Below are 26,108 nucleotides of genomic sequence, written 5' to 3'. Positions count from 1 at the left end.
CCTGTACCTGACCCCAGGTACAGTGCTTTTGCTCTTGGTGGCGATCAAATGCGATGCTTGCAGTGTAGCACCTCGCGATATATGCCGTCTCTTTTGATCCTACGCAGCGTACAAATTCTGGTACCTGGTAGATCAGCACTGGGTTGCTTTAGCACCTCTGTGCCTTTGCACCCCTTCGTCTTCGCACCTTTATGCGATGGCACCTCTGTGACTCGTCACTTCTATGCTCTCGCACCTCTGTGTCTCTACACCTCTGTGCGTATGAACGGGATGGCCTTCGTTGCTAGCTTTCCAGTCGGGAAACGCCCCGAATATTGCGTTTGCTATGGGCAGTTTAACTACCTGAAGCTTAGAATTGTCTCGGTAGCAGTCGTTAACTCACGAGCCAGTACAATCGAAACACAACCTCTTCGCTTGAATGGTTTTTACTGAATGATCACGTTATGTTATCAAGGAATCGTTCCTCATGCTATTCACCCTCATTCTTGTTTACGTCCGTATCGGCAGTACGACAAACGGGTACTTTCGAACGAATACGAATAAGCCATTCTTGTTTTCACTCGAATGAATTTGAACGCGACTCGTTTGCCACAAAAAAAATCAAATATCAGTAAACTTCTTCAAATATATGCTAAGCCTTGATGAAATCAGTCCAATTCTTGTGATAAACCATATGCGAAACGCTGAAATGTATGGCAGTTTAACATCAAACGATACGTGTATTCGAACATCATTCGTACGAACGGAAAGTCCCATTCTCGTTTACGGACGAATAGACGAAATGACGTGGTTTCGATTCGTCAGTTTTATGTTGCGAATCAATCGTTCGAACACATTGAAAAAAGTTTAACCGATTTCTAACAAATTTATTTTCGAGTCTAAAGGTGATTTGCAATCAAATCATAAATTTGTGTATTGCAGAAAACATTTAGAAAGCATAGCAGTATAGTAAAATGCTGTTTTTTTTTCTGGCCCGCCTTCGAAAATATGCGCGGCTCCAAGTTTTTATGCATCAAATTTTACATCCATTAGGTACTGGAAAATACGCCATGCGCAAATATGCTTTATTTTATATTAAATGCATGATTTTACCAATGTAATAAATATGAAGACTATCGAAAACATGACAAAATTGCAAGAAAAATGCAACATATTTTTCGCAGATAATACTGATCGGACTGCTTTTTTTCACTTTGCACGAAGTTTAATTTGAAAATTTCATTTACCGAGTTGAATAAAATTGGTCCTGAGTACGATATTTATTTATTATGTAGCATTCGTCACTTGCTTGATGCTTGGAATCTTCCTAAAAACAACTACCTGCGCTGCCGATTTTTCTTTTGTACAGGAGTCGCGTTCGTACACATTCGAGTGAAAACAAGAATGGCTTGTTCGCATTCGTTCGAAAGCATGTGTTCGTCGTATAGTCGATACGGACGTAAACAAGCATGATGATACAAAGTCAGCGGAAAAAACAAGTCAAATAACAAATGATAGCAAAGATTTTTAATTACAACTAAAATCTGTACCAGAACTGATTGTTCAAAGTTGGATGGGCGTTGTTTTTATGCATGTGCGATGTTTAAAATAGTGATTGATTCGAACGTAAACGGGAATACGAATTTGATATACTTTCGAACGTATCGCATACGGCCGTAAACAAGAATGAGGGTGATTGTCTCATTAGATTCAGTTACTATAGAAGCACTAGATTTATGGAAATGTATCATTTGGATGATTGTAATCTGTTGATGCAAAAGATGGGGAGGTTTCATGCCTGCTGTAAAGGAAGTTTAACAGAAACCAACTTCAGTGAGTTTTTCCCTGCTTCAAATAAAAGAATAAAAGATAAGGAGGCAAAGAAATACATTCACAGTAAAATCCGACAATAGGAAAAAAACACTGTCTCTGAAAACAAAAACTAAACGTGAGGCGATGAATAATTGAAAATGAAACTAAAAAGAGTAAATCAGATCTTCCTGATGTGGTCTACCTTGAAATTCTTCTTACCGAGAAGGAAAAGCTTGCCGAGCAAGAAAATGTTGAAGCGAAAAAAATATCTTCGCTGAAATCTGCTTAACTTCTTTCAAAATCACAATTGTAAGCAGTTTTATTTTCACTGTAACATTTTCCGTACATCAAAGAGTATAAATTAACTAAGAACATCGAAGAAGATGGAGAATAAAAAATGAAATCGTTTTCATGGGGCTTCTCATAGTGAGGTGGACTTATTTATTGTATTCATATGACCAACTCATGTAGATTGTTAAATTATTCGCGCGTTTTAGGTTTTCGACTACGTGCGAATTTCGCGCGTTTTGATTTTGAAATATTTCGTAACAACCCTAAATATCAATCAGAAGTTCCCATATATAAGATCAGGACATGAAAATCAGTTAATATTTTTTCTTTTGAACTTGTAATAAAAGCCAATATTTGACGTTCATTTGATTAGTGTCTTTTTTTCAAAAGTGAATAAGTTACAACTAAAACAATGTAGTCCTTTGAAAAGCTTTAAGATTTTAAGGAAAAATTGTCATATAATCACTGGAATATGATTCTACAGATAAAGAACAATAAATTTGCTTATGGCAATTTTTCTCCTAAAAGTTCCCGTCCTCGAGATATACAGACAAAATATTCAAAGTATTCAAAAATTTTGTTAAAATGTGCAGTTTGTGTTACTTGGTTATAAGTGTCCAGGTTTTCACCATTAAGGTCTTCCATCGAGAAGATGAAAGTTAAATATATTTCATTTGCAATTCATGTATAAACGAAATAATTATACCATTTCCATGCTCCTTGCCTTGAGGGAAAGACCGTTATTTCACCATCTCGCGAGGCTTGGGATTCGCTAATCGTGTCTTTTACATTGTTTCGTCGTCGTTGTTGCTGCTCTTGTTATAAGCATCGTTCCTAGTTGAAAGTATTTTGTCGTAGTATTTTATTGTTGTTAATTCTCATCGCATTCGCACTAGGGTTCAGGAATCAGGAGCCAAACCAAATTGACTCAAGTGGCACGTTCCTTTGATTCTTTGGAGATTTGAGCCATGCCATGGCTTCTCATCATTTCCCTGATGGGATGGGAAGGATAAAAGGAACATGGAAAGGAATTGTGCAGTGGATGAGGTGGAAAAACAAAACACAAAACAAAGAGGGAAAAAATCGTCATTTCTTGTCAAATTCGCACTCTGGTTATTTGGAGCCGGTGTAAAAATGTTTCGGTATCCTCGGGCGTAGGTGTTTATTTATCCGATGTCTCGCAAAGCTTTTCAAAAAGGGTCGGCATATATCCAATTGATTCTCGTAAACAGTCAGTGATTAAAACTGAAATTTTTCGTAATTGAAAATCAAATAAAAAGGAATTGATCTTTTCAAACGCATATGTAAGCCAAGTAAAAAATCCCCCACACGTCCCATTCATTGCGCCATTTGAGTTTGAATAAAGATCTTGCTAAGCCTCGGGGGAAGGTCATACACACGCACATCAATGAATTGTCCCCAACGTACACGGGCATGCAATTCTTGACATGTTATACTCAACGCTGTGGGTTTTGTTATTTTCCACCTATTTTTTCGTAGATTGCATTGTCCGCTTGGTTCAGATGCTGTTTTTTCACCTAATTTTTGTCAAGGCGTTTATTTTTTTCAACAAGACTCGATTTCGCTCACTGAAGTCAATAACAATTGGGCTTGGTCGAAACAACGCTGCTGTTGCTGGTTCTTGTTCTTTGGGTTTGTTCATCTCGAGATCGTTTTATTGTTTACTGCACTGTGTTGTGCACTACACAGTTTATATCGTCTAGACTGTAGCGGCGACATCTGCCTAGATCGAATTACGAAAGCGAACTGTTTTAACCGGTTATTGCTTATTGTATATTTCTTTTAAAATAACTGATCTTGTATGTGTAGACTAATTTAAACGGTACAATTTAATGAAAACCGTAGTTCCTCAAATTTCATGTATAATTTTTCACCTATAACTTAAAGTTTTGCAAATGCTGTAGCTATTTCATGTTTCAATAGACTTTTCCATGTTTCAATAGACTTTAATCAAATTTACGTCAAATATTGGTTTTAGTAACAAACTTTTAAATAACATTGCAAGAAAAAATGTAGATAGGATGTTCATTATTATTTTTTTTTTTGGAAAATTTTCTAATCCTTAAAAAAGAAAATGCATGCACAAATACATACGCCCATTTTAGAAGTCATTCATGGGTCGAATTGGTATCCACATTCGTGCAAAATGCGAATGCAAGATTTCCTGAAAACTAGTACAATTTTAGTCCAGATCGGAGTATGCGAAGTTTGACGACTTGCTACTCATTTCTAGAATTACTGTATACTGAACAATGTGTAACTATACGAAGCATTAGCCGGTTTTTATTTAATAGCTTTTTCTATAAATGTCGGATCGTTTTGCGATCTTTGAAGGTTTATTTCTAGAGTTTAGTTTTTTTTAGAGTTTATTAAGTAAGTCGTAAGGGAATTGTTTCCCTTTATCAATTCCCATATAAACTTCTGGCACAAAAATATATTTTCACCATTCGAGCTCAAATTTTTCATAGTTTTATAGAGTTGAAACCCTACGCTTTGATTCAATCTGGATTGGAATGCTGTCAATCCTAAGCAATTCGTTCTTATCATGTAGCATAAATTACCATAAGATCACGCTGCAATTCGCCAAAACATTAGTCATACTCCAACCAACCACTAGGCAACGGTAATAATTATTTCAATTGATGAATTAATTTATTACAATATCTGTAGTGAAGGGTCACGATTATTACTAGATTGATTTGGACATTTGGTTGACTATGAATCGTTATGTCAACGGTACTGTATGATTCAATAATAATAGCGTTTAATATTCATTTCACATCGGTTGGGTACTATATGAATTATTTATTGATTTTTTTTTACCAAAGTTTCCATTATTTCCACATTTGATACAGCAAACGTTTGATTTTCGTTTCATGTTTTCTTATCTTTTTCTTTCTCTTTCTTTTTTGCATGCGCTGTGCGATCTGTTGTGTTTTGTTTTGTACACCGTTTCATCAACTATTTAATGCACTGCACTGCACTATGGATTTATACTTTTACAACCACGTGCACATAAAATAAACAAATAAAAAAACAACATACTAAAACTCGCTGGAAAACGGTACACAAACCACTCATGACCCGTCCAGCTGCGGGACGGCCAGATGTGCACCCGGATGAATCCACTTGTCAGTCGATTCGGCCGGTTCACCATCACGTACTCTCGTCTACTACCTCATCCGGATCGTCATCCTCCGAACTACCGAGAAATGAAGTGCCATCGCTAAATACTAACTTCAATAATCTAGCGCTACATTCGCCAGCAATAGTGGCTGCCGCGGCCGCTCTAACAAAATCACCGTCCAAAAGTGGTGCCGCCTCAGCGGCAGTCTCAGACAACGACCGAGACCACTCGGCGGAAACGCATGTGATAATGCGAACGAAACAACATCAACCATATGTGCGGCCGCCGGCACCACAGCAGAGGATTGCCGGATCAGACGGCTGTGCCGAGCAGCTACCACCTCCGCTTGAGACTAGTTTCGACCGAGCAAGTAATAATCAGGCTACAGCTAATAATAGTAGAAATAATAGAAGAATTGGACGACACGAGAGTCGTTACACCAGTGGTAAAAATGAATATTTTTATTCCGATATTTATTTCAATCTTTCTATACTCTTAGCTGGAACAAATTTCTATCAAACTTTCGGCCTTCAATTGGTTTCTCTGCAACCTGAACTCCTTTTCTTCTACTATTCCTATTCTAATTGTGACTTATTCTTATATCTTTCTGCTGTAACATTATATATTTAAATAGTTTTACTAAAGAACAAGCATGTCAACTCAGAAGATTTTCCAGAAATGTGCGCAATATATGCAAAACAGAACGTTTGATTTGGTATACTTACTCATATTGCATGTACACATTACATATTTCAAAATGTTAAACTTTGTCGCGAAAAATACTTTATAGCGTCCTCATAATCTATATAAGGGGTGCCTAAATTTGCTCATTTTTTTCTGCCACTACGCCAGTTACACAATTAATTTGATTTTCTCTGTGACGTTTGTGTGCTCGTGTTATTTCTTGTGTTTTATGCTGGATTCTAGTAACTGTGAGAATACGTAAATTATGAAAATGCTAAATCAAACAAACAAGAAATCATGCTTGAATAAGTTAGACACTATGCAGAAATATGCAGCATCTCGAAAACAAATCACCTCCAGAGTAACTAGCTAAGGATGACTTGTTTATGTAGTTAATCGTAATGTTCAAATTTAAAACAACAACAAAAAAATACGAATTCTTAGATGAAATGGATTCCATACTTGAACCTGCTGCTGATCATACATGCCTAACCGGTTTTATCTCTGTATACATCAGTAACTCTTTGATATAATTTCTTTTGATCGGTGAATCGAAAAATAATTGATCATTTTATGGCAGCTAATCAGCCACCCTCGTGGAAGACAACATCTGTGTTAGTTGCTGATCGCCTTAACGGAGAACGTCATTGATTGGAAACCGGATTGTCAATCAAACATCCCACACGGCTACTGCTTTAGTATGGCGTTCTGACTCCAACGAGACGATCGAATGAATAATAATGAAAAATTACCGTTTAGACGAAACTTTCAGCCAGTAGCATACATCGGGTCAAGATTAGGATCATAAGCTTTCTCTGTACCGTGATCCACAAACGATTCAGTCGTGACTCAAAACTTATTTTGTGATTTCTAAATCAAACATTTGCCAATATATATTCTTTAATTGGTGAAATGGGTAAAAATTATTTAAACTTTGAAAACTCCGTTTAACTATCAACATTCAAACTTTTCTTTTGCACACATCGCAAATAGTATGATTTTATCGTTTTCAACTCAAACTCACTGCTATAAAAAAAACAATTTTATTTTTTATTTATATGTTTTATGGAATGAGCATTCTAGGCAAAAGTTTTATATTTTCGATTTGAATATTTGTTGAAGAGATTGATTGCAATTACAATGTAAAAAGATGGATTGTTTACATTGTAAAAGGTTAGCATGAGTGGCAGTAATGAACACCAACAATTGATCGGTATTTTGCTTAAATAATCATAATTTAGGAATAATCTAATATCTCTTTCGTTAACCTCATGTAGCGTGAATGTCATAAATCATAAGCTAAATCACATTTCTGATTTATTTTGTTTTCTTGTTTCTCTTCTTTTGCTTTCTCCTTCACACACTGTTGTTCCATATTGTGCCCGTGTGTGCGTGTGTCACGTCAATCATCGATCATGATCAATCATCAAACTGTTCACCCATCGATCGGCACCTTTCACACCGCACACTACGCTATGCCTACAATCAATATTGAAACCGATCTCAACACGATTCGCCTAACCTATCAATCACAGAAGTACGACAGGAGGCTGTACAGCAAGCCTTAGCTGCATTAAAAAATCGCCCCAAACCTAGCTTACCAATGCCATCTAAACGAAGTTCTGTGCTTAATCGTAGTCCGGAACGCGATCATGACGACACAGGTAAATTTTACACACGCTCACACCTAATTCAAGATACCGTTAGATTGACCTCCCCCGTTATTATATATAAAAATAACAACAACAGCTTCTTTCAATTGTTTCGTTTGTGGCGATCATGATCATGTCCTATTTGTAAGAATACATTACTGTTTCCACTACGTTTCTAACACATACTATCCTCCTCAGATTCCAGCACCGATGATGAATCAATCCCGGAAGAAGGAATCATCGGCGGTCGAATATCTACACCAGATCGTGACAACTACAACCTCCCGCGCGATCACATTCTTGGGCGAGAACCCATGAAACTACCATCGACTCGTGATCACCACCACGTAAGCCAATCAAAACATCAAAATCAGCAGGCTCCCATAGAACGACGATTACCCCAGAGCATCCCGACACCAAACGCACAACATGCCACTTTATCCGACACTTCCAGTGCAGGATCGCCCCCGGCGGTTCACCGCACATACTACAATCAGAAAAATAGCTACGACATAACAGATATTACGGAGTATCAGCCGAGGCCATATGCTGCTCCGGATATTACTCAATTCAGTGCCAACACACGAAGAGGTGCAGACCGTGTTACACGATACGTAAATCTCTCCAATCAAGAACCCGGTGACACAAGTACAGCAGGGCGATGGAAAGTTTCAGCCAAAATTCAACAACTCTTGAACACTCTGAAACGACCAAAACGTCGGCCTCTACCAGAATTTTACGAGGACAATGATATCGAACTTGAGATAGCAGCTAATCCTAAGGATCCAAATGCACCGAAACCCGAGGGTAGTGTCATGACATCGGTACAAGGTGAGCAGTTGATCGTACCATCGGGTCTACCCCGGACACTGGAGGCTGCTCTACAGCGGTACGGTACCAGTTCGTTTAAGGCTCCAATGGCAACGGTACTGGATCCAAATGGGAAAATGACAACCACCCTTACCTACGGAAAGCTATTATCGAGGGCACAGAAAATTGCGTATGCACTATCGACAAAGGTTTTCAGTAAAGGACCCGAACAAATATCTCTCAAACCGGGTGATCGAGTGGCGCTCGTCTATCCGAACAGCGATCCGCTAAGGTTAGTATTCTAAAGTGTTTATTTAGTAATATTTCAATCTGAACATAGCTATATTTAGGTTAAAATCTCTTGGTTAAATTGTTCCAACGAAGATGCCTCGTAAGCCAAACTCGAACCCCCTTTTTAAAACGATATTATTGTGCCAAAAGATCTACATTAAAAAGTTTACAGAGCATCTACAACTGAAGTAGCATTATGTATGTCAATAAGCTAAATAGGCTTTTTGTTCCTTCATTACAAGCATGGATTTAAAAAACTATTGGTTGCCTAATCTTCAATTTTTATGTAGTTATTATTTTGTTTGTGTATTTTTGTTTTGTGAAAATATCGATATCGAGTTCATGAGATATGGTGGCTCAAAGTGGGACAAACAAATTTTGAATGGAACACCGCAGAGAAAATTGTTAAAAAAAATTATCTCCCTCTTTTTAACCATCTTCTAGCGCTGGCCATGATTATATACCGTCTTTAGTGTGTGTATAGCATTGGTTATGCTGTTTAATCTCACTCTTGGAAACGAAATTTTTTTTTGTAAGAACTCTTACGTTTTCCCTTGTGCAAGAAACGTGATGAAACTCTGGTTGTAAACTTTCGCGGAATGGTAATAATAGCACTAGATTCAATCACTCAATTCTGTTTCAACTATATATCTGATACACGATATGGTTTCATGCCTAAACAGTCTACTTCCATAAATTCTGTGTCTTTCCGATCTTATATCATTCGATCATTGCAAACACATCAAGTTGATGCCATTTACACTAATTTCTCATGTGTTTTTGACAAGATAAATCACCAGATAGCAATGTCGAGTTCGGAAGGCTCTGGTTTAGCGGTTACCAGGCGCGGAAACTAGGGGGGGGGGGGGGGGCAAAGCACTTTTTGCTGTCCCAAAAGATTTATCGGAGGGACCATGCCCCCCCCCCCCAATATTTTGGCAACTGGTATGAATATTAGAAAATTTGCTAGAAATATCTTATGATATAACCCTTTTTTCTGTTATCTCCGTAGTTCGTCTCCGTAATCTTTCATATTTCTTAACTAAGTTACTAAAATTTTTGAACTAACTTTCTACAATGTGAAATGTGCTATACTTTCCCGCTTTCGAATATTGGTTATTACTGGAATAGTAGGGAAAATATTTGTGATTTTTACTTGGTTGCTTTGTTCTAACCTCTCCTTTTTCTTTATAAAAATGCTTTATATATAGCAAAGTTCAATGATCTGCAGTAATAATTTTTTGTGCCCCACCCCCCCCACCCCCCCCCCCCCCCCCAATATTTTATGGAACTTGCCGCCCCTGGCGATTACTACCGCTAAATGATTTGCATCATAACTGAATGGTCGAAACATGATTATGGAAATAAAGGAGTGCGTTACTTCACCTTTCATCGCGTGTTCCGCGCGTTCTCAGGGAAGCCAACTGGAGTCGTTTATATTTTTATTAAATTTCAACGCTTTCTGGGGAGAACTCTATGAAGCCGTAAAAAATATGGTCCATTTTCATTATTCTTTTGAAACCGAAACAGGCAGAAAAATTCCTTTCAGAGCATCTGTAGATGTACGTTTGAAGATAAGATAAGCAATTTTATATATGAAAACTGTTCAAAATGGCGAACATATAGAGCATCTTCGGAGACTGGTTTTAAAAAAGTCGACTTCCAGTCCACTTCCGAAGTTCTGATACATCCAAATAATATATCGAATTGGAGACTTGTCTCGAGTGCGTGAACCTCAGATACTATCAGAATATTGAATGAATAACTACATATAAACACACAAACATATATGCAAGAAAAATTAGGTGTTTTCTTGTTGTTTTTCTATATATTAGAGGTTTACGCACTTCTTTGTAAAACGTTTCACAAAATACAAAGAGAAAAGAAAAACAAAAAGTAATTAACATATAAATATCATAAAGTCTAATTAATTACAACTTTTTCTGTTGCAGTTTTCTTACCGCCTGGTATGGATGTATGTTCCGCGGATTGGTTCCATTGCCGATCGAACTACCCCTATCCAGTTCCGATTCACCACCACAGCAAGTCGGCTTCCTGCTGAGTTCATGCGGAGTGCAGGTCGCTCTTACCTCAGAAGCGTGCCTGAAGGGTTTACCGAAATCTTCCACTGGAGAAGTAGCCAAGCTCAAAGGATGGCCTCGGTTGCACTGGTTCGTGACTGAACATCTGCCAAAGGTACCGAAGGACTTCAATACGAGTAACAATCGCATTAGCGAGGATTCCATCGCATACATCGAATACACTACCGACAAGGAGGGAAGTGTTATGGGTGTAACAGTTACACGTCAGTCTATGATAAATCATTGTCGAGCGTTGACGATGGCATGCCACTATACCGAGGGGGAAACCACAGTCTGTGTTCTTGACTTCAAACGGGAAGTTGGACTCTGGCATAGTATTCTTACATCAGTTCTCAACGGAATGCACGTACTCTTCATTCCGTATGCTCTGATGAAACTAAAACCTTCCTCTTGGATGCAGCTTATCACAAAATACCGTGCTTCATGTTGTCTAGTAAAAAGCCGCGATCTGCATTGGGGTCTACTGGCAACCAAAGATCACAAAGAAATCTCGCTTTCATCTCTACGAATGCTTTTAGTTGCGGACGGTGCCAATCCATGGTCTCTATCTAGCTGTGATCAATTTTTAAGCGTATTCCAATCTAAGGGTCTGCGAGCTGATGCAATTTGTCCTTGTGCTAGTAGTTCCGAGGTATTTACCGTCTCACTGAGACGACCCGGTCGGTCCGCTGGTGGTTACAATCAATCGGCTAGTGGCCGCGGTGTGCTCTCAATGGCTGCTCTCTCACATGGAGTTGTACGAGTGGATAGTGAGGATTCCCTAACTTCCCTAACTCTCCAGGATTGCGGTCAAGTTATGCCAAGTGGTAAGTCAGTTTTTGCGATAGTAGAATTTATTGTTCATGATTGAATTTGAATTGTTTTAGCTACAATGGTAGTAGTGAATGCAGAAGGTCCTCCTGTGCTGTGTAAAACAGACCAAGTGGGTGAAATCTGTGTAACATCAGGGTCCACCGGAACAACCTACTTTGGCCTGGATGGAATGACTAATGCTACTTTTAAAGTATTTCTTCAGCAAATTAAGTGTAAACTGTATAGACTGATGGCATAATTTGTTCACAGGTTCAACCGCTCACAGAACCATCACCGGTTAAAGAGGGAGAAATACAAACGCCAGGAAAACCTATTGGCGAGGAATTATACGTTCGCAGCGGGCTGCTCGGTTTCCTTGGTCCGGGAGGTCTAGTATTTGTGTGTGGTTCAAGGGATGGTTTAATGACCGTAACCGGACGCAAACATAATGCAGACGACATTATTGCTACTGTTCTGGCTGTTGAGCCAGTGAGATTCATCTATCGAGGCCGTATTGCTGTTTTCAGTATCAAAGTGCTTCGAGATGAACGCGTGTGCGTGATTGCTGAACAACGGCCGGACTGTTCAGAGGAAGAGTCATTCCAGTGGATGTCTCGCGTGTTACAAGCAGTCGATTCTATCCATCAGGTTGGGATTTACTGTTTAGCGCTTGTTCCCCCGAATCACCTGCCCAAAACACCACTTGGGGGAATACATCTGACTGAAGCTCGACGACGGTTCCTAGAGGGATCATTGCATCCTGCCAATGTGCTCATGTGTCCACACACATGTGTCACAAACTTACCGAAACCAAGGGAACTGCATCACGGTATGTATGACCAACCTTATGTGATTGAATTATCCACTGCACTCCGTGTGTTTCATTTTTGTCTGTGTTTTGTTGAATTATCCAACAAGTGTCTTTGATTTGTAGAGTAGAGCACAAGTTTTTATTTCTATATCACCAGCAAAACTAATATACGCCGGCGAAGGGATTCCTTTCAGGAATTTTTGTTTTTTTTTCTATTGGCGGAACGTTCACTCTTATGTTGTTACGTTCTTTGTTGTTCTGTTACATGAAGTAGTGGATAAATGACGTTAGCAATTCATAATGCAAACGATATGACAACTGGAAATATTTGTACGATAAATTCCGTCTTTATCACTACTTCAAGAGATTTGCGCCTCTTGTAACGGATTCCTTTGTGTTAACGCAACAGGTGACTGTACTTTGGCTACATTATTATATTTTTATTATCAAGCACCTTACTAACTGGACTGAATTATATAATTGGCTGTACCGGTAACAATTTGATTAGTTTCCATTATTTTCGTAAACTTTCATTTTCTCAAAATTAATATCATTGTTTTTCTCTCTTAATTTTCTTTTAAATGCTGCTCTGCTCCTCACAAATACTAAAATCAAAATCTGCAAAATCGACTCGTGTGTTTTGACGCAATAACGTAAAAATATTGATATACAATGGTTCCATCGTCATCACAAACATCATCTATACCATCGAATTGGCTGATTAACACCCTCATCCCTAAATCGCCATCGCCTACGATTCATGAAATTATTTGGTGGTGGTTTAAAACTTTTCAAAACATATTGTAAATAATCATTGGTCTACAACAATCATTATTTGCCATTGTTATTATGATTCCAACCAACAATGTTTAAACTATAAACCGCCAATAACTGCAAATAACACACATTCACGCACAAACCTACATCCACCTACAAATCATCATGTTTAACGCATTGGATACACGCACCTTGACATTCATGTTCCATCCATACGCACACGCCAATGCATCGCAAAATTCACTTCCGATTAAAAAAAATAACCATCATCTAACCACCAACCTGCCGACAAATCGTCAAACGAACCGAAAAACTAAATTCAGGCTCTATCCAACAACTTCAAATTTCCGGCACCACACCGTCGTCGTCGACCTCGATCAATACCACCGGTACAGACGCCTCCGTCGGGCCGGCATCGGTGATGGTTGGCAATTTGGTGCAGGGCAACCGTCTTGCTTCCGCCCAGGGACGCGACATCGGACTGGCCGACGACAACGAGCGAAAGGTAAGTGGATCCGTGCGTAACATGTTTGTGTTTATATATTTTTACTAAAGTTTCTTGGGCCATGATTTCTCCCCCACAAATTGAAAACTATAAAACTATGATTATTGATTGTATCTATTAAATTGTATCGCGATCCGATTTCCAGTTCCAGAGTTATATATTGTTGATAGTTTGAAATTTTCAAACCACCTCTCATAACTATTTCAATTTGTACGTATTGTTAGTTGTTGGTTTCGTAAGCATCGGAAGTAGCGGACAAAAGACTCCAAGATGAGATGACTCGAAGCTTAGACTCAAATTAACGGCCATATTTTTTCGTTGACTGCTATCGAATACGATATTATATAAGTTCTACTTCCGGTTTCGGAACTACAGGGTATTAAGATTGGAAATTCAAAACAGTTGCATACGAACGGCTGAACGCAAAGAACAGATAAGTGCAACTTAATTTTTAAAACCCATTTTAGTAATTTGAATGCATTAATCAGATAAGAGTGTTGAGTACAAAAACGCGACACGACTTTTTAATGCAAAAAGCGTTTCAAACACCTTTTTTGCAAGAACCTATTCCAATTTGTGGATCTTGTTAGTTTATAACCAGATTAACCCAGTTTGACTGTTCCGGTTCCTAGTTACCAGTATCGAAAAAATACCAGAAGTAATGATTAAAAGACTAGCCAGTGGAATTAATATTGATTTCTCAGAAATGACTGAGTCGATAGTAACAATCTCAAATCTGTATGAAAGATCTTATGATTCCATACAAAATTTCTGTATTTTTTTCAATCAAATAATGTATAGCAAAAATTGATATCCCGGCAAATTTTAACGATTTTTTAGGTCTAATACGGTTGTTAAAATGCATTGTAAGGCCTCTAAAGCTATGTATTTGAGTCTATTGTTCAATCTATCTAGATTAGAGTTTGCATCGAGTGAAACTGATAAAAGAGCTATTTTTCTTCATTTTGTTTTTAAATTTGACCATTCTTTATTGCACAGTATAACCATATTTTTTTAGTGATAGGAGTGTATTTATGAAAGAACAATTTGATTTATAATTAAAATGTTGAAATGGCACAAAAAGTGCGGAAATTATGCCAATTTTTCTCAAACAGTAAACATGACCTGGCATTAGCAGGTGCTAATAAAAAAGGGCCATGTCTAATTTCTAACAGATTTAGTTCAAATTTTGCAACCTATAATTTTGATTAAAACTTTATTATTAATGTGTTGCATCCTACTTAAATTTTAAAAAATCTAATACTTCCTGTTTTCATGTTTACGACTGTTTCCTCTGATTTAATACAAAAGAAGTAATGTAAATTCATCGTGATTTTATGTAATGTCAATGTATGTAGTGTGTTGTTACCCCGGAGCTTTTTCTTCAATGCAGATTCCAGAAGATTGTCATATTTCTCCAAGGTTTTCTGCGGAATGTCCCGCGCCGTCTTCTGAATTAGTGAGCCACTAAGGTGAAGAGCAAGCATGCTTGCGTTAGACCACTTATTACGCGGAGAAACCTGCCTATATGTCCGTACCATCGCTAAAAACCTTTGTTTACGTTTTTAGAATGTTTTGACATTGATCGATCTTGAGGTTAGGCATAGATGCCAGGTAAAAATTTCAAATATCTTCAGAGAGAGTTGCAAAAGTCTGTAAATCTGAAAAAAATATCTGCAGTCAGCAAGTATGTCTTGCTGGCAGCAATTTAGCATTAGCATTAGCATTAGAGACCGCCCGTGTGTTGCTACTCCGTTATTGATCTGGACCAATTGAGATTGCAAAATGATTTTTTGAAGTAACATGTTTGGGAATAACACATTGTTTCACACTGTGCAAACTGTATTGAACCATGCATGCTGATCAATACCGACGCCGGCCACGTCCGAATGCAGATCTACTTGGGAGGGAAAGGATTGTTAGTTCGATGCATGTTGCTACTAAGAACCGAGGAATCCTCTGCATTCCCACATGCATCACAGGAGAGGATACTTTGTTAGTAAATGTTTTAATAATGTTATCATGTGTTTATTGCTCTGGGTAGCCGGCTACCAAGAATGTTTTAAAGTATTATCGTTTTATGTGTTACTTTGTGCTGGCAATATAATGCACGAAACAGTCAATCTCCGAAATTGACAAAACTTCGGACAGCCGGCTGTCGAGTATGCAGTCACTCGTTTATGCATCTACCTTTCGCGTTTTTTTTAGTCATGCAAAAAAAAACACATTCCGATTGATAAAAAAAAAAGGTATCATCTCACTGCTAGGTGGATTAAGCACGTTTTTATAAATGAAACTACGTGATACAAAATAAACGAGCGAATAGGATTTAGACAAAAAAGTCGATTCATTGCATTGAAATATTCTAAACAGATATTATAAAATCATTTTAAATCACCAAACAAAGGTCAACAGATTTCACACGCGTCTTGATTCTTTATTATTTCCGATTCTTTATTATTTTTATTATTTGAATTGTTTATTGAAATTATTAATTGGTTATATTAGTTGATCTGGGCAGCCGGCTACCGAGAAAAATATTAATTTACTGTTTGCAATATTAATATCAAATGTTTTTTACTATGTATTCAATATACCGATATATGTTATCTCTGTTATTAACTTTGTAATATAAACGGATTTGCGCAATGGTTGATTTTTATCATTCATTTTATAATCCTGAAAGACAATCAATAACATGGAAGAAGAAATCATTCCTAATAAAACTTTTCTCCGAAGCTAGACGGAAATTGATAGGTTGAATAAAGAGATGATTTAGAAAAATAGAGTAATCAGAAGTAAAACCTTGAAAATATCTTATAACTGAAAGGAAAAAGAAACTCCTGCAATTATCGCCTTTTACGACATGGAAGCAGGAACCCAGTGGATCTATTCTTGGTTCATTTTTTTCCGCCGGATTCCACACGGCATCTAGGCTGGTACAGTCCGGAGAGAGCTAATAGGTACTATCAATCTCCTAGTGGACCCCAGCCCCTTGTATGTCTTGCTGGCAGCAATTTGTCTATAAAGTATGAAACGCAAAACTGAATTGGTGAGTAAAAAAAAAGTTCGCGGAGATTTCAAAAGTCTGTAAATTTGGACGAAAGTCTGCGATAAACTCGATTTTCAAACGTCTGCACAACTAAAATGTCTGCAGATCTGGTATCTCTGAGGTCTTGTGGCCTCATCATCTATTGTGGCCGTTCCCCGGTTGAAACTCTTATTTAATTGTAAAATGGAACGTCCATTGAACATGCAACTTTGTAGCACTATGAGAAATCATGAATTCGTTCCGTATTTCATGAAACTGTAGGGACAAACAGTTGTTGATTGGCGCAACATATGAAAAGGGTATACTAACGATTGGCAACTAAAATTTTAGAATTTCTTTCTCAAGCTGTTAAAAAAGACAAACATACTTGGAGAAGATCTGATTTATTGAAATTAAAGATACATTGTTCATTGTTGAAAAAAAAATAGTGAACATTTAAAAATGGTCCGTAATCGGATGTTCGGCGAAGCTTCCGTTTGATGTCGAAACAGGAGCGTTGTACGGCCTTCATGTCAACTTTGCGAATGCATCTCTTGATTCTACCAATCAACTGTTAGTAATTCGTGGCTCTCCAGTTATTTTTGTACACCAAGGAGCACAGAACCCCGAAGAAATCTTCGATTAGGGGACAGTTTTGCACTGAGGTAGATTTATCGGGTTGTGGTTTTTGGGTACAAATGGGATCGAATGGGTATTCAGGAACGATTGTGTTATTTGGCGCAATGCGATGACGCTTTATCCGGCCAAAACACGTACTGTCCATCAGCATGATGTTTTTGAAAAAACGGGATCAAAACTTTCTACAAACATTCGTTCTGGTACACATCTTGATTGATTGCCAACCCAGATGGCTTGAACCATGGCTTAGAAATGTCTTTCTCGGAAATGACAATGTACAGCATCACTTTCTGTTCAAACTTATGTTTAAACTAATATTTTATTTTCGGATGTACAGTAGAACCAAATACAAATTATAATACGGAATTCTTCGACAAATTTTCAAGGACACATTTTGCATCGTGCGGTATACTGTCATTATACACTGTCAGAGTGACAATGTACTTTAACGAGTTTTCTATGAAACTAGCAACACTGAAGGGTAAGAACAAGTTCACCATAGTTACTGTTTATTATAGTAAAAAATAAATAAACAAACAGTTTTTATCTGATAATCAAGATCACAAGCGAAATGTAAGTTAAACAATAATCTAGAATGGTTAAGCCACCATGAATATACTACTAGCTGTATTGATATTTGTAGATTCGTGGGTGTTTGTGTTCATTTTTCATTTTTTGTGCTAGTGCCGGTGATATTTAGACTGATTGTTGCAGTTTAATACAGCAACGATAAACATAAACAAACAAGTTTGTTTTGCACTGTAGCAACTAGCATAAAGCGTTGCCAGAAACGAACATATTCAAACTATCGCAATGAAAGGGAGTAATTTGCTAGGCTTACTTGTTCATGCTGTGAACCAAACATTGGCGGTTCGTTTGTATGGGACTTAGGGGTATTATTATTTGTATTTGGTAGAACTATCCGTTGAATAGTATCGATCGTTTGCGGGAATCTGCGTCTTTGGAAGAGGGAAGTAACTTTCGTCGTCAAAAAAAAAACTTTCCGGAAAAATTTTTAATCAACCAGCGGCATTTGGAATTCAGCGTTGAAATCTGTGCGTCAGTATATCCCGGGGCTCGTGTCTTCTTTCGGTACTTTATTCCGAGTCTTTTCAATGTTTTGCAGATATACTGGTGAGAACAGTTGAACTTTTTTGCGGCATCCCTTTGACGCAGTGAATCCTTGTTGTTGAAGGCACGAGAAAGAGAACGAAGTCCTTTTGCGTCCATAATTTTGGCTGGTCTTCCACTACCTTCCTTACGAGCAGTTGTTGGGCATCTTAGGGTATTGTAAACTGCCGAAGCCGCAACATTTTTGCTTTTAAAATATTGTACCGTATACTATACGTAGAACTGTACAATGCGCTCGTGAAATACTTCTTGTTTCGACGGAATTTTGAGCAAAACTGAGCAAGCATGAACAAAACAGAAAATACTAGCAGAGAGGAGAAAGAGAGCTAACACATACACACTCTTAGTTCTTTCTGAGCTCTGTTGTTGTTGAGCATACAGACCTCGAAAAAAATCCAAAATTTTAGTTGCCACCCGTTAATACAATGAATCGTTTGAAATTAAAATGTTTTGTTGGGTAAGACTTTGGGATTTACTTATTGCATATTAAAATTTTTGACGATCCATAGATTTCAATACTACATTTCCATAGAATTCCTAGAGGTGGAAATAATTATTACAACCCATGGGGGTGGTTCTAGCGCGATGGGTAAGTCAATGCCTTGCACGCATCCCACCTGGGACTCCGCATATAGGGTCAGAAGAGGCGAATGACTTAAAGGTTAAAACATCGATAATCGAAACAAAAAAAATTACAACCCTACAGCCATCCATCCAGTTCAAGGCTGCCTAAAAACATCTTATGCTACATCGTATAGAGTAGTAGATGTTAAAAAATTATTACAAAACACCAAATGTAAAGATTGCCCATTCAAAATTACAAACGTTATCAAAAACATGGGAACTCATGCAAGAACAATATCAATCTGTACGTAACGTAAATAAGCGTAATTTGATGGTATATCCGAACACATCGCTTCGATCTCTCGACGCGTTTTTTTATCATCCCAGTAAACTGTAACAGACCTGTCCGTCTAAATCAAATTTTTGCTCATCAGAAAACACGACATTACGCCCTTCTGTCTTCCACTCAATGTACTTACGGGCAAACCTAAGCCTATTCTGCTTATGAGTGAGATTAATCTTTGGTTTGCCTTGCAGCTTCTTTCATTCAATGTCCGACGATTCGTTCAAAACCCGAGCAATTTTCCGGTGTGTCACCGGAACATCCTGGGTTTATTTTATTTAGAAGCAAGGCCCGATTAAAAACGTGTTCAATTTTTTTAACATTAAGGAAGTGTTTGGTGCTCGGCTAAACGAAAGTCTATCACTGTAGCAGGATAGAACTAGCAATGCGAACAAAATTTTATATGAGACTTTATGTTAGAAGCAAATGAATATAGGTCAATTTTTTATTAATCACAGCATTACATTTCTTAAAGATAATAGCCACAGCCACACCGAAAGGGTTTGGGAGAATCAACGCAACTCCCACGGCGTACGCTAACACAATACTATTTAAAAGTTGTTCCCATCCACAGCATCAGCTGATAACTGGAGTGCTCCGATGGCGGGCTAACTCTTCTCCCGATCACGTGCTGTACACACTACTAAATTCCAAGGGTGCTGTGGCTAAAACGCTGACATGTTCCGAGTTGCACAAACGAGCGGAGAAAATTGCCGCTTTACTACAGGAACGTGGCAAAGTGAGCCCCGGAGATCATGTTGCCTTGATTTTTCCTCCAGGATTGGATCTGATCTGCGCCTTCTATGGCTGTCTTTATCTCGGTGCTGTGCCGGTCACGATACGACCACCACATCCGCAAAATCTCATCACGACCCTGCCCACCGTACGAATGATTGTGGATGTTTCCAAGAGTGGTATCATCCTATCCATTCAGAGTATCATCAAACTGCTCAAATCCCGTGAAGCGGCCACTTCCATTGATCCAAAAAGTTGGCCAGTTATTCTGGATATTGAAGATAATCCTAAACGGAAACTTGCTGGTAAGTAGTGCAGCTTGTCACAAATGCTATTATTTTAAAAGTTTTGTACTTGCAGCCATCGCCAATAGTACACTGGATTCTACGGCTTATCTAGATTTCAGTGTTTCCACCTGCGGACGACTGAGTGGAGTTATAATAACACATCGGTGGGTCGTACTTTTGTTGGTTCAAAATGAGATTAGCAATAATTTTGATTTTTTTTTATTTCTAGATCTCTTTCAAGTCTGTGTGCCAGCTTAAAACTAGCCTGTGAATTGTATCCTAGTCGCCATGTGGCACTCTGCCTTGATCCTTACTGTGGGTTGGGCTTTTCCATGTGGACATTGATCAGCGTTTATAGCGGCCATCACTCGATCTTGATAGCACCCTACGAAGTATGTTTTTATCTACTAATCTCAAAACAATTCTCATCAAATGCTTTTTTTTCTAGGTTGAAGCTAATCCCAGTCTGTGGCTGAGTACTCTATCACAGTATCGAGTTCGAGATACATTCTGTTCGTATGGTGTTATCGAGCTGTGTACGAAGGCACTTAGCAACTCCATCCAGATGCTAAAGCAGCGCAATGTCAATCTTGGTTGTGTGCGAACCTGTGTAGTAGTCGCCGAAGAACGCCCCCGTGTGCAACTGACGCAACAATTCTGCAAATTATTCCAGGCATTGGGCCTGAATACTCGTTGCGTATCGACATCTTTTGGTTGTCGTGTAAATCCAGCTATCTGCGTTCAAGGTGCTAGTTCGGCTGAGAGTGCACAGGTTTACGTTGATCTGCGAGCTCTGCGTAACAATAGGGTAGCACTGGTCGAGCGTGGCGCTCCAAACTCACTTTGCCTAGTAGAGTCCGGCAAGTTGCTGCCCGGTGTTAAAGTTATAATCGCTAATCCGGATAGTAAAGGGCAATGTGGGGACTCGCATTTGGGAGAGATATGGGTAATAAAAAAATCAGATAAGTTATTAATTTGATCATAAGTTTAAACTGAATGGTTATCATTACAGGTACAGTCGCCTCACAGTTCAAACGGTTACTTTACAATCTATGGAGATGAAACCGACTACAACGATCACTTCAACGCCAAATTAGTCACAGGTTGTAGTATCAGCGACACATGGGCTCGAACGGGTTATCTTGGTTTCCTGAGGCGCACCGAGTGTTCACAGGCTGGCTCGATACTAGACGAAACTACACCAAGTATCGCCAGTCGTGATTCGGACAATGAATCGATTCACTCACAGGTTAGTTAAGTTGGGATTTTTCGCAGTTGGGAACAAAGATAATTTTTCCAATGCAGTGTTCATTCGTTTCTCGGCCCGGAAAAACCTTTTGACTCTATGTGCGGGGTTGGGAATCGAGTACATGTAGCCTGTGTGAAAGACCCTCACACTATGTTGAAACACCTCATAATCTAATAAAAAAAATTTCAGGGCCATAACACGTTGAACTCGACAACGAGCTCCAATGCGGGCAATACAACAATCGGTGGAAGTGGAAACGAATTGGAATTGCACGACGCAGTCTACATTGTCGGTGCTCTCGATGAAGTCATAACTCTGCGTGGCATGTACTACCATCCGATCGATATCGAGAACTCTGTCCTACGTTGTCACAAGAAAATTGCCGAATGTGCTGTTTTCACGTGGACGAACCTATTAGTAGTGGTGGTAGAACTGGACGGAAATGAGTCTGAAGCATTGGATTTGGTGCCATTAGTGACCAATACTGTTCTAGAAGAACATCAGCTGATCGTAGGAGTGGTTGTTGTTGTCGATCCTGGTAAGGTTTACCATTTCAAGTTCACATCAGAAAAAACATCTTCACGTAAATCATTCAAAATATCTTTTAGGAGTAGTTCCGATCAACAGCAGAGGTGAAAAACAGCGAATGCATCTGCGAGATGGATTCCTTGCCGATCAGCTTGACCCCATCTATGTTGCTTATAACATGTAAGATGAGAACAACAACACACATAACAACCGGCTGTATGTAAATCGTGCATTGTGCGCCTTATTCATTACTGTTTATGCCGGGAGATAAACATCCGGGAAAGCATTGGTGATACTAATGCCAACTTTCGTACATAGAAAAAAATGTATGCGGATGAAATACAACGCACATCACATATACACACAAATATGCCTAGAAAAGCTGTTAAGCAACCGATCGCTAAACTACAAAAAGATCGCTAGGATAGGCGAATCAGTTATATGCTCTAAACTCCTTTGATACAAAACGGGGTAAATTTTACAAATAGAACATTTATCTGAATTTTTCACTGTAAATAATCTGTATATCGTTTGGACAAGGAAAGTTACTGATTTATTTTTTTCATTAGAAGAAGGAATAACGACTTGAATTTTCAATCGATTCCTTAGTGATTTTGTGTATTCGTCGAATGGAATTTATATTGAGCTTAATTGACGTAGGTCTTCGTTAGGTCTAATGCATATAGGGAAGTTTATTCCCTCTAAAATAAAAACTACTTATAAATGGTAGCAATTGTATATTTGATTCTTGTGCACAAAGTTATTAAAACCATTTCATTTGATATCTGTTTTCAGTATTCAATGTTTCCTAATTTTTAATTCATATTCCATTAGTCTATCATTCATAAGACAAAAAAACAGAAATTGAAAAGTGATGATTGATGCGTTATTGTTTTTAATTTCATAATCTAGTCTTTTTTTATTTTGCTCTGTGTATATTTTTTACGAAAATGGTTCTAACTACTTGATCGCATAAAGTAAGTTGAAAACTGAACGCTGGTTTTAGTTGTGATTATTACTTTTATTTGTAAATTGTGAATATTTTAACGCTATAAACTGTCGGATCTCTGTTTCTTAAGATCACTTCTAAGCCCACGATTGTCATTATCATCATTCCCCGGAATATACCAGCAGTTAGATGTCCTCTCAATACCTTTCCAAAAATCATCGAAACTATCTTCAAGCGTAATTTAATAAAACACATTAGCAGTTTATTAACAAATCAACATTTATCAATCGCATTGATTACTAGACACGACATACTGCAAATTCTTTCTACTGTTTAGCCTACTGAATGAATTAGAAACAACTCCTTTTTGTATACATTAGTAGAAAGGAATATAGTGGCACACTTGAAAGATAATTTTAGGTGGCCGAAAGCTTCAAACTTTCTTATTGAAAAAAGTGAATCGTATATATAGGATCAGGCATGTCAAATTGCTAAATGAAAGGAATTAGACAATTAGTTGAATATAACTTTACTAATATTTCGCATACTTCTCTTTGAACACATATATACAAATACACGCAAGAAAAGAAATTGCATATACAAGACATAGACACGCCTAAAATTTACAGAAATGGAGCAAACTGCCAGAAACTAACAAATCACTGAAATTACATTGTATCTGTTTACTCTGTAGTAGTTTGTAACAAACAACAGCGGTACATAAAATCCCTAAATTCGAACATCCTGCCGAAAATCAAAAATGAGATGAGACATCAGCAATAAAAATACTGCATTTTCGGCAATCTCGGATGAAACCGTATAACGCTCACTAAATCCTTTGTATCTCTCTTAGTGAAGAACGCATAGGCAAAACAGTTTGAAGTGGATATTTAATTTAGAGAATAAATGTATTTAGAAAAATAAATTATGATTGTTTAATAAATCCATACCATTCCAATCGATGACATTTATTTGGATGCAGTAATATCAATAAAAAAACCCTCTTCATAATCCACCTAGTTTTGTTTTCAGTGATCTATCTTATTCTTCAGACACAAATGTAGGTAGGATTTATTAGAATGAAAATTTAACGAAATATCTCCGGCGAAAACGAAAATGTGCCGTTCAGAAATTCAATGCGAGATTAAGCTCATCTGTTTAAATTTGGAATAGTTGAAAATATTATCAGTCGACCTTCATTATGCCCGGGTTGGCGCTGGTCTCACAAGACAGTTGTCGTATGCTCGAGCTCCGACCTTGAAGTATTCTTACACTTCCAAAATCATAATTGCTTATGAAATTCTACCATAGAAATTTAATGTGGATATCAGTGCGGTAAAATTTCATTTTCAATCGAATAATATAAGATGAAAATGAAATTTATGGCCGCTGACCGTCAGCATATCCCTGCTAATTCATTTGACTTTTGCTGCCATTTTCAAGTGAAGCTCCCGGAATTCATCGTCATTTGAAGTTTTGATTGCTCAGTTTCAAGTGCCAAGTAGTGTAACTCCTTCATTGCCTTCGCTCTTGGTAGTAAGCAAATTCGAACGAATAGAATTATAAATGGAAAACTGAAGGAGGAAACAATTAATTTATGTATATTCTGTGATTGATATTTCAGCAATCTGGTTTGTCTTTCATCTATTATCTTGAACCAATTGGAATGTTTACATGAACCTCATTTGAAGGCCGCTCTCACACTATTGAATGAGATATTTTGTTACTTCAAGAGATCAACTGACGGTGGTTAAACTGAGCCTCGATTGAAGAGAAACGATTGATGACTGAATGCTGCCCGTTCGGGCCGTCAGCAAACATTGTGTGTGTCAGAGAGTGAAGTTTACTGCATTCGAGAGATCGTCAATGTGTTCCACATTCAGTTTCAATTGAATTGAATGAAGTTTTACAGCACTGGTGGATATCATACGACTGAGCTATTCTTCTTCTTCCTTTCTGGTTGGCGTCACCTCACTTGAGATGACGCCGAATTGATGGCACAGCAACTAAGGCTATATTGCCAGTTAATTTTCGTTTATAGTCCAGTGGACTTTCTTTTCACTTGACTACAAGCGAAAATCTCGCTGTGTGGCTGCGTCGAATCGTCAAAGTACGGCTGAAAATCCTTTCTTTCTTGCGAAATACTCGAATTTTCCCCGGACTAACACGATGCAACGTGCTCACCCGTTGAGAGTTTCACCGGAAGTGACTGAGCTATTAGAGCATAAACTTTTAACAAGATATGGTTTGTGTAATGTCCCTCCCATGGTTGTTGCTATTGACGGTATTGCAATCATTATCAGATGCAATCAATTACAATTTAATATAAATATGTGTAACAGCTTTTAGCTTCATTATTTAATTCAATGAATAAGATATGGAACGAATTGAATAAGATGTTGATTGCATTACATTCCAACATACGGGGCTGGAGGGGTCGGTAGGGCTTAACTGAGCTCTGTTTTATGTTTCATTTTCATACTATCGGCCCTTATTACCAGTATGAGGTAGAAATTACGTGAAGTGAACGTATCCCAATTAGGTTTTGCACGAACATGACATAACCTCACAAAAATGAACAAAATGAATCAACTTTGACAGCTATCAGTGGTTTGTTTATGTGTTCATTACGTTCATTCTAATTTGAATTAGGTTTTGCACGAACATGACATAACCTCACAAAAATGAACAGAATGAACTTTTTTTGACAGTCGACGTGTACTTGTTTACAGTTTAAAAATTCATCAGAAGTTCATCGGTCGAATGTAAAAATTGCAAGTCGCCTCACACTCAACAGATTCATACATATATCGCTCCTAGATGCTAGAAACACATACAGGGCAATCTTTTTAGTTATTTACACTGTGGAATACGTTTTCAACAGACACTTTTTCGTCATTTTTTCAATTTTTAACTTGCAGTCGCAAAACAAAACAAGTACACGGCAACTGTCAAAGATGAACTTGATTCATCGGCAATTCATTTATGTCGTCATCGT

At 38.0% G+C, this 26,108-nt stretch overlaps 1 protein-coding gene across 15 annotated transcripts in view; it reads left to right on the top strand.

Moving 5' to 3' along the window:
• LOC131436211 (disco-interacting protein 2) overlaps positions 1-24,035 on the top strand; it is a 267,172-nt gene extending 243,137 nt beyond the window's left edge. For 5 of the 15 annotated variants that reach the window (XM_058604822.1, XM_058604823.1, XM_058604821.1 and 2 more), the window contains 14 exons: positions 5,196-5,675; positions 7,450-7,578; positions 7,765-8,668; positions 10,620-11,575; positions 11,636-11,772; positions 11,832-12,390; positions 13,473-13,654; positions 19,937-20,402; positions 20,458-20,548; positions 20,614-20,776; positions 20,833-21,330; positions 21,397-21,633; positions 21,823-22,171; positions 22,242-24,035. In XM_058604822.1, the coding sequence (XP_058460805.1) occupies positions 5,196-5,675; positions 7,450-7,578; positions 7,765-8,668; positions 10,620-11,575; positions 11,636-11,772; positions 11,832-12,390; positions 13,473-13,654; positions 19,937-20,402; positions 20,458-20,548; positions 20,614-20,776; positions 20,833-21,330; positions 21,397-21,633; positions 21,823-22,171; positions 22,242-22,345 (5,255 nt within the window). In that variant the 3' untranslated portion in view covers positions 22,346-24,035. The remainder of the gene's footprint in view (positions 1-5,195; positions 5,676-7,449; positions 7,579-7,764; positions 8,669-10,619; positions 11,576-11,635; positions 11,773-11,831; positions 12,391-13,472; positions 13,655-19,936; positions 20,403-20,457; positions 20,549-20,613; positions 20,777-20,832; positions 21,331-21,396; positions 21,634-21,822; positions 22,172-22,241) is intronic. The other 10 variants (XM_058604825.1, XM_058604819.1, XM_058604816.1 and 7 more) reach the window with 7 other exon arrangements.
• Positions 24,036-26,108: the final 2,073 nt, after the last annotated feature.

Source organism: Malaya genurostris, chromosome 3 (genome assembly GCF_030247185.1).
Source record: "Malaya genurostris strain Urasoe2022 chromosome 3, Malgen_1.1, whole genome shotgun sequence".
Lineage (NCBI taxonomy): Eukaryota > Metazoa > Arthropoda > Insecta > Diptera > Culicidae > Malaya > Malaya genurostris.
The sequence above is the reverse complement of the archived record's forward strand: the minus strand, read 5'-3'. Positions and strand labels throughout refer to the sequence as shown.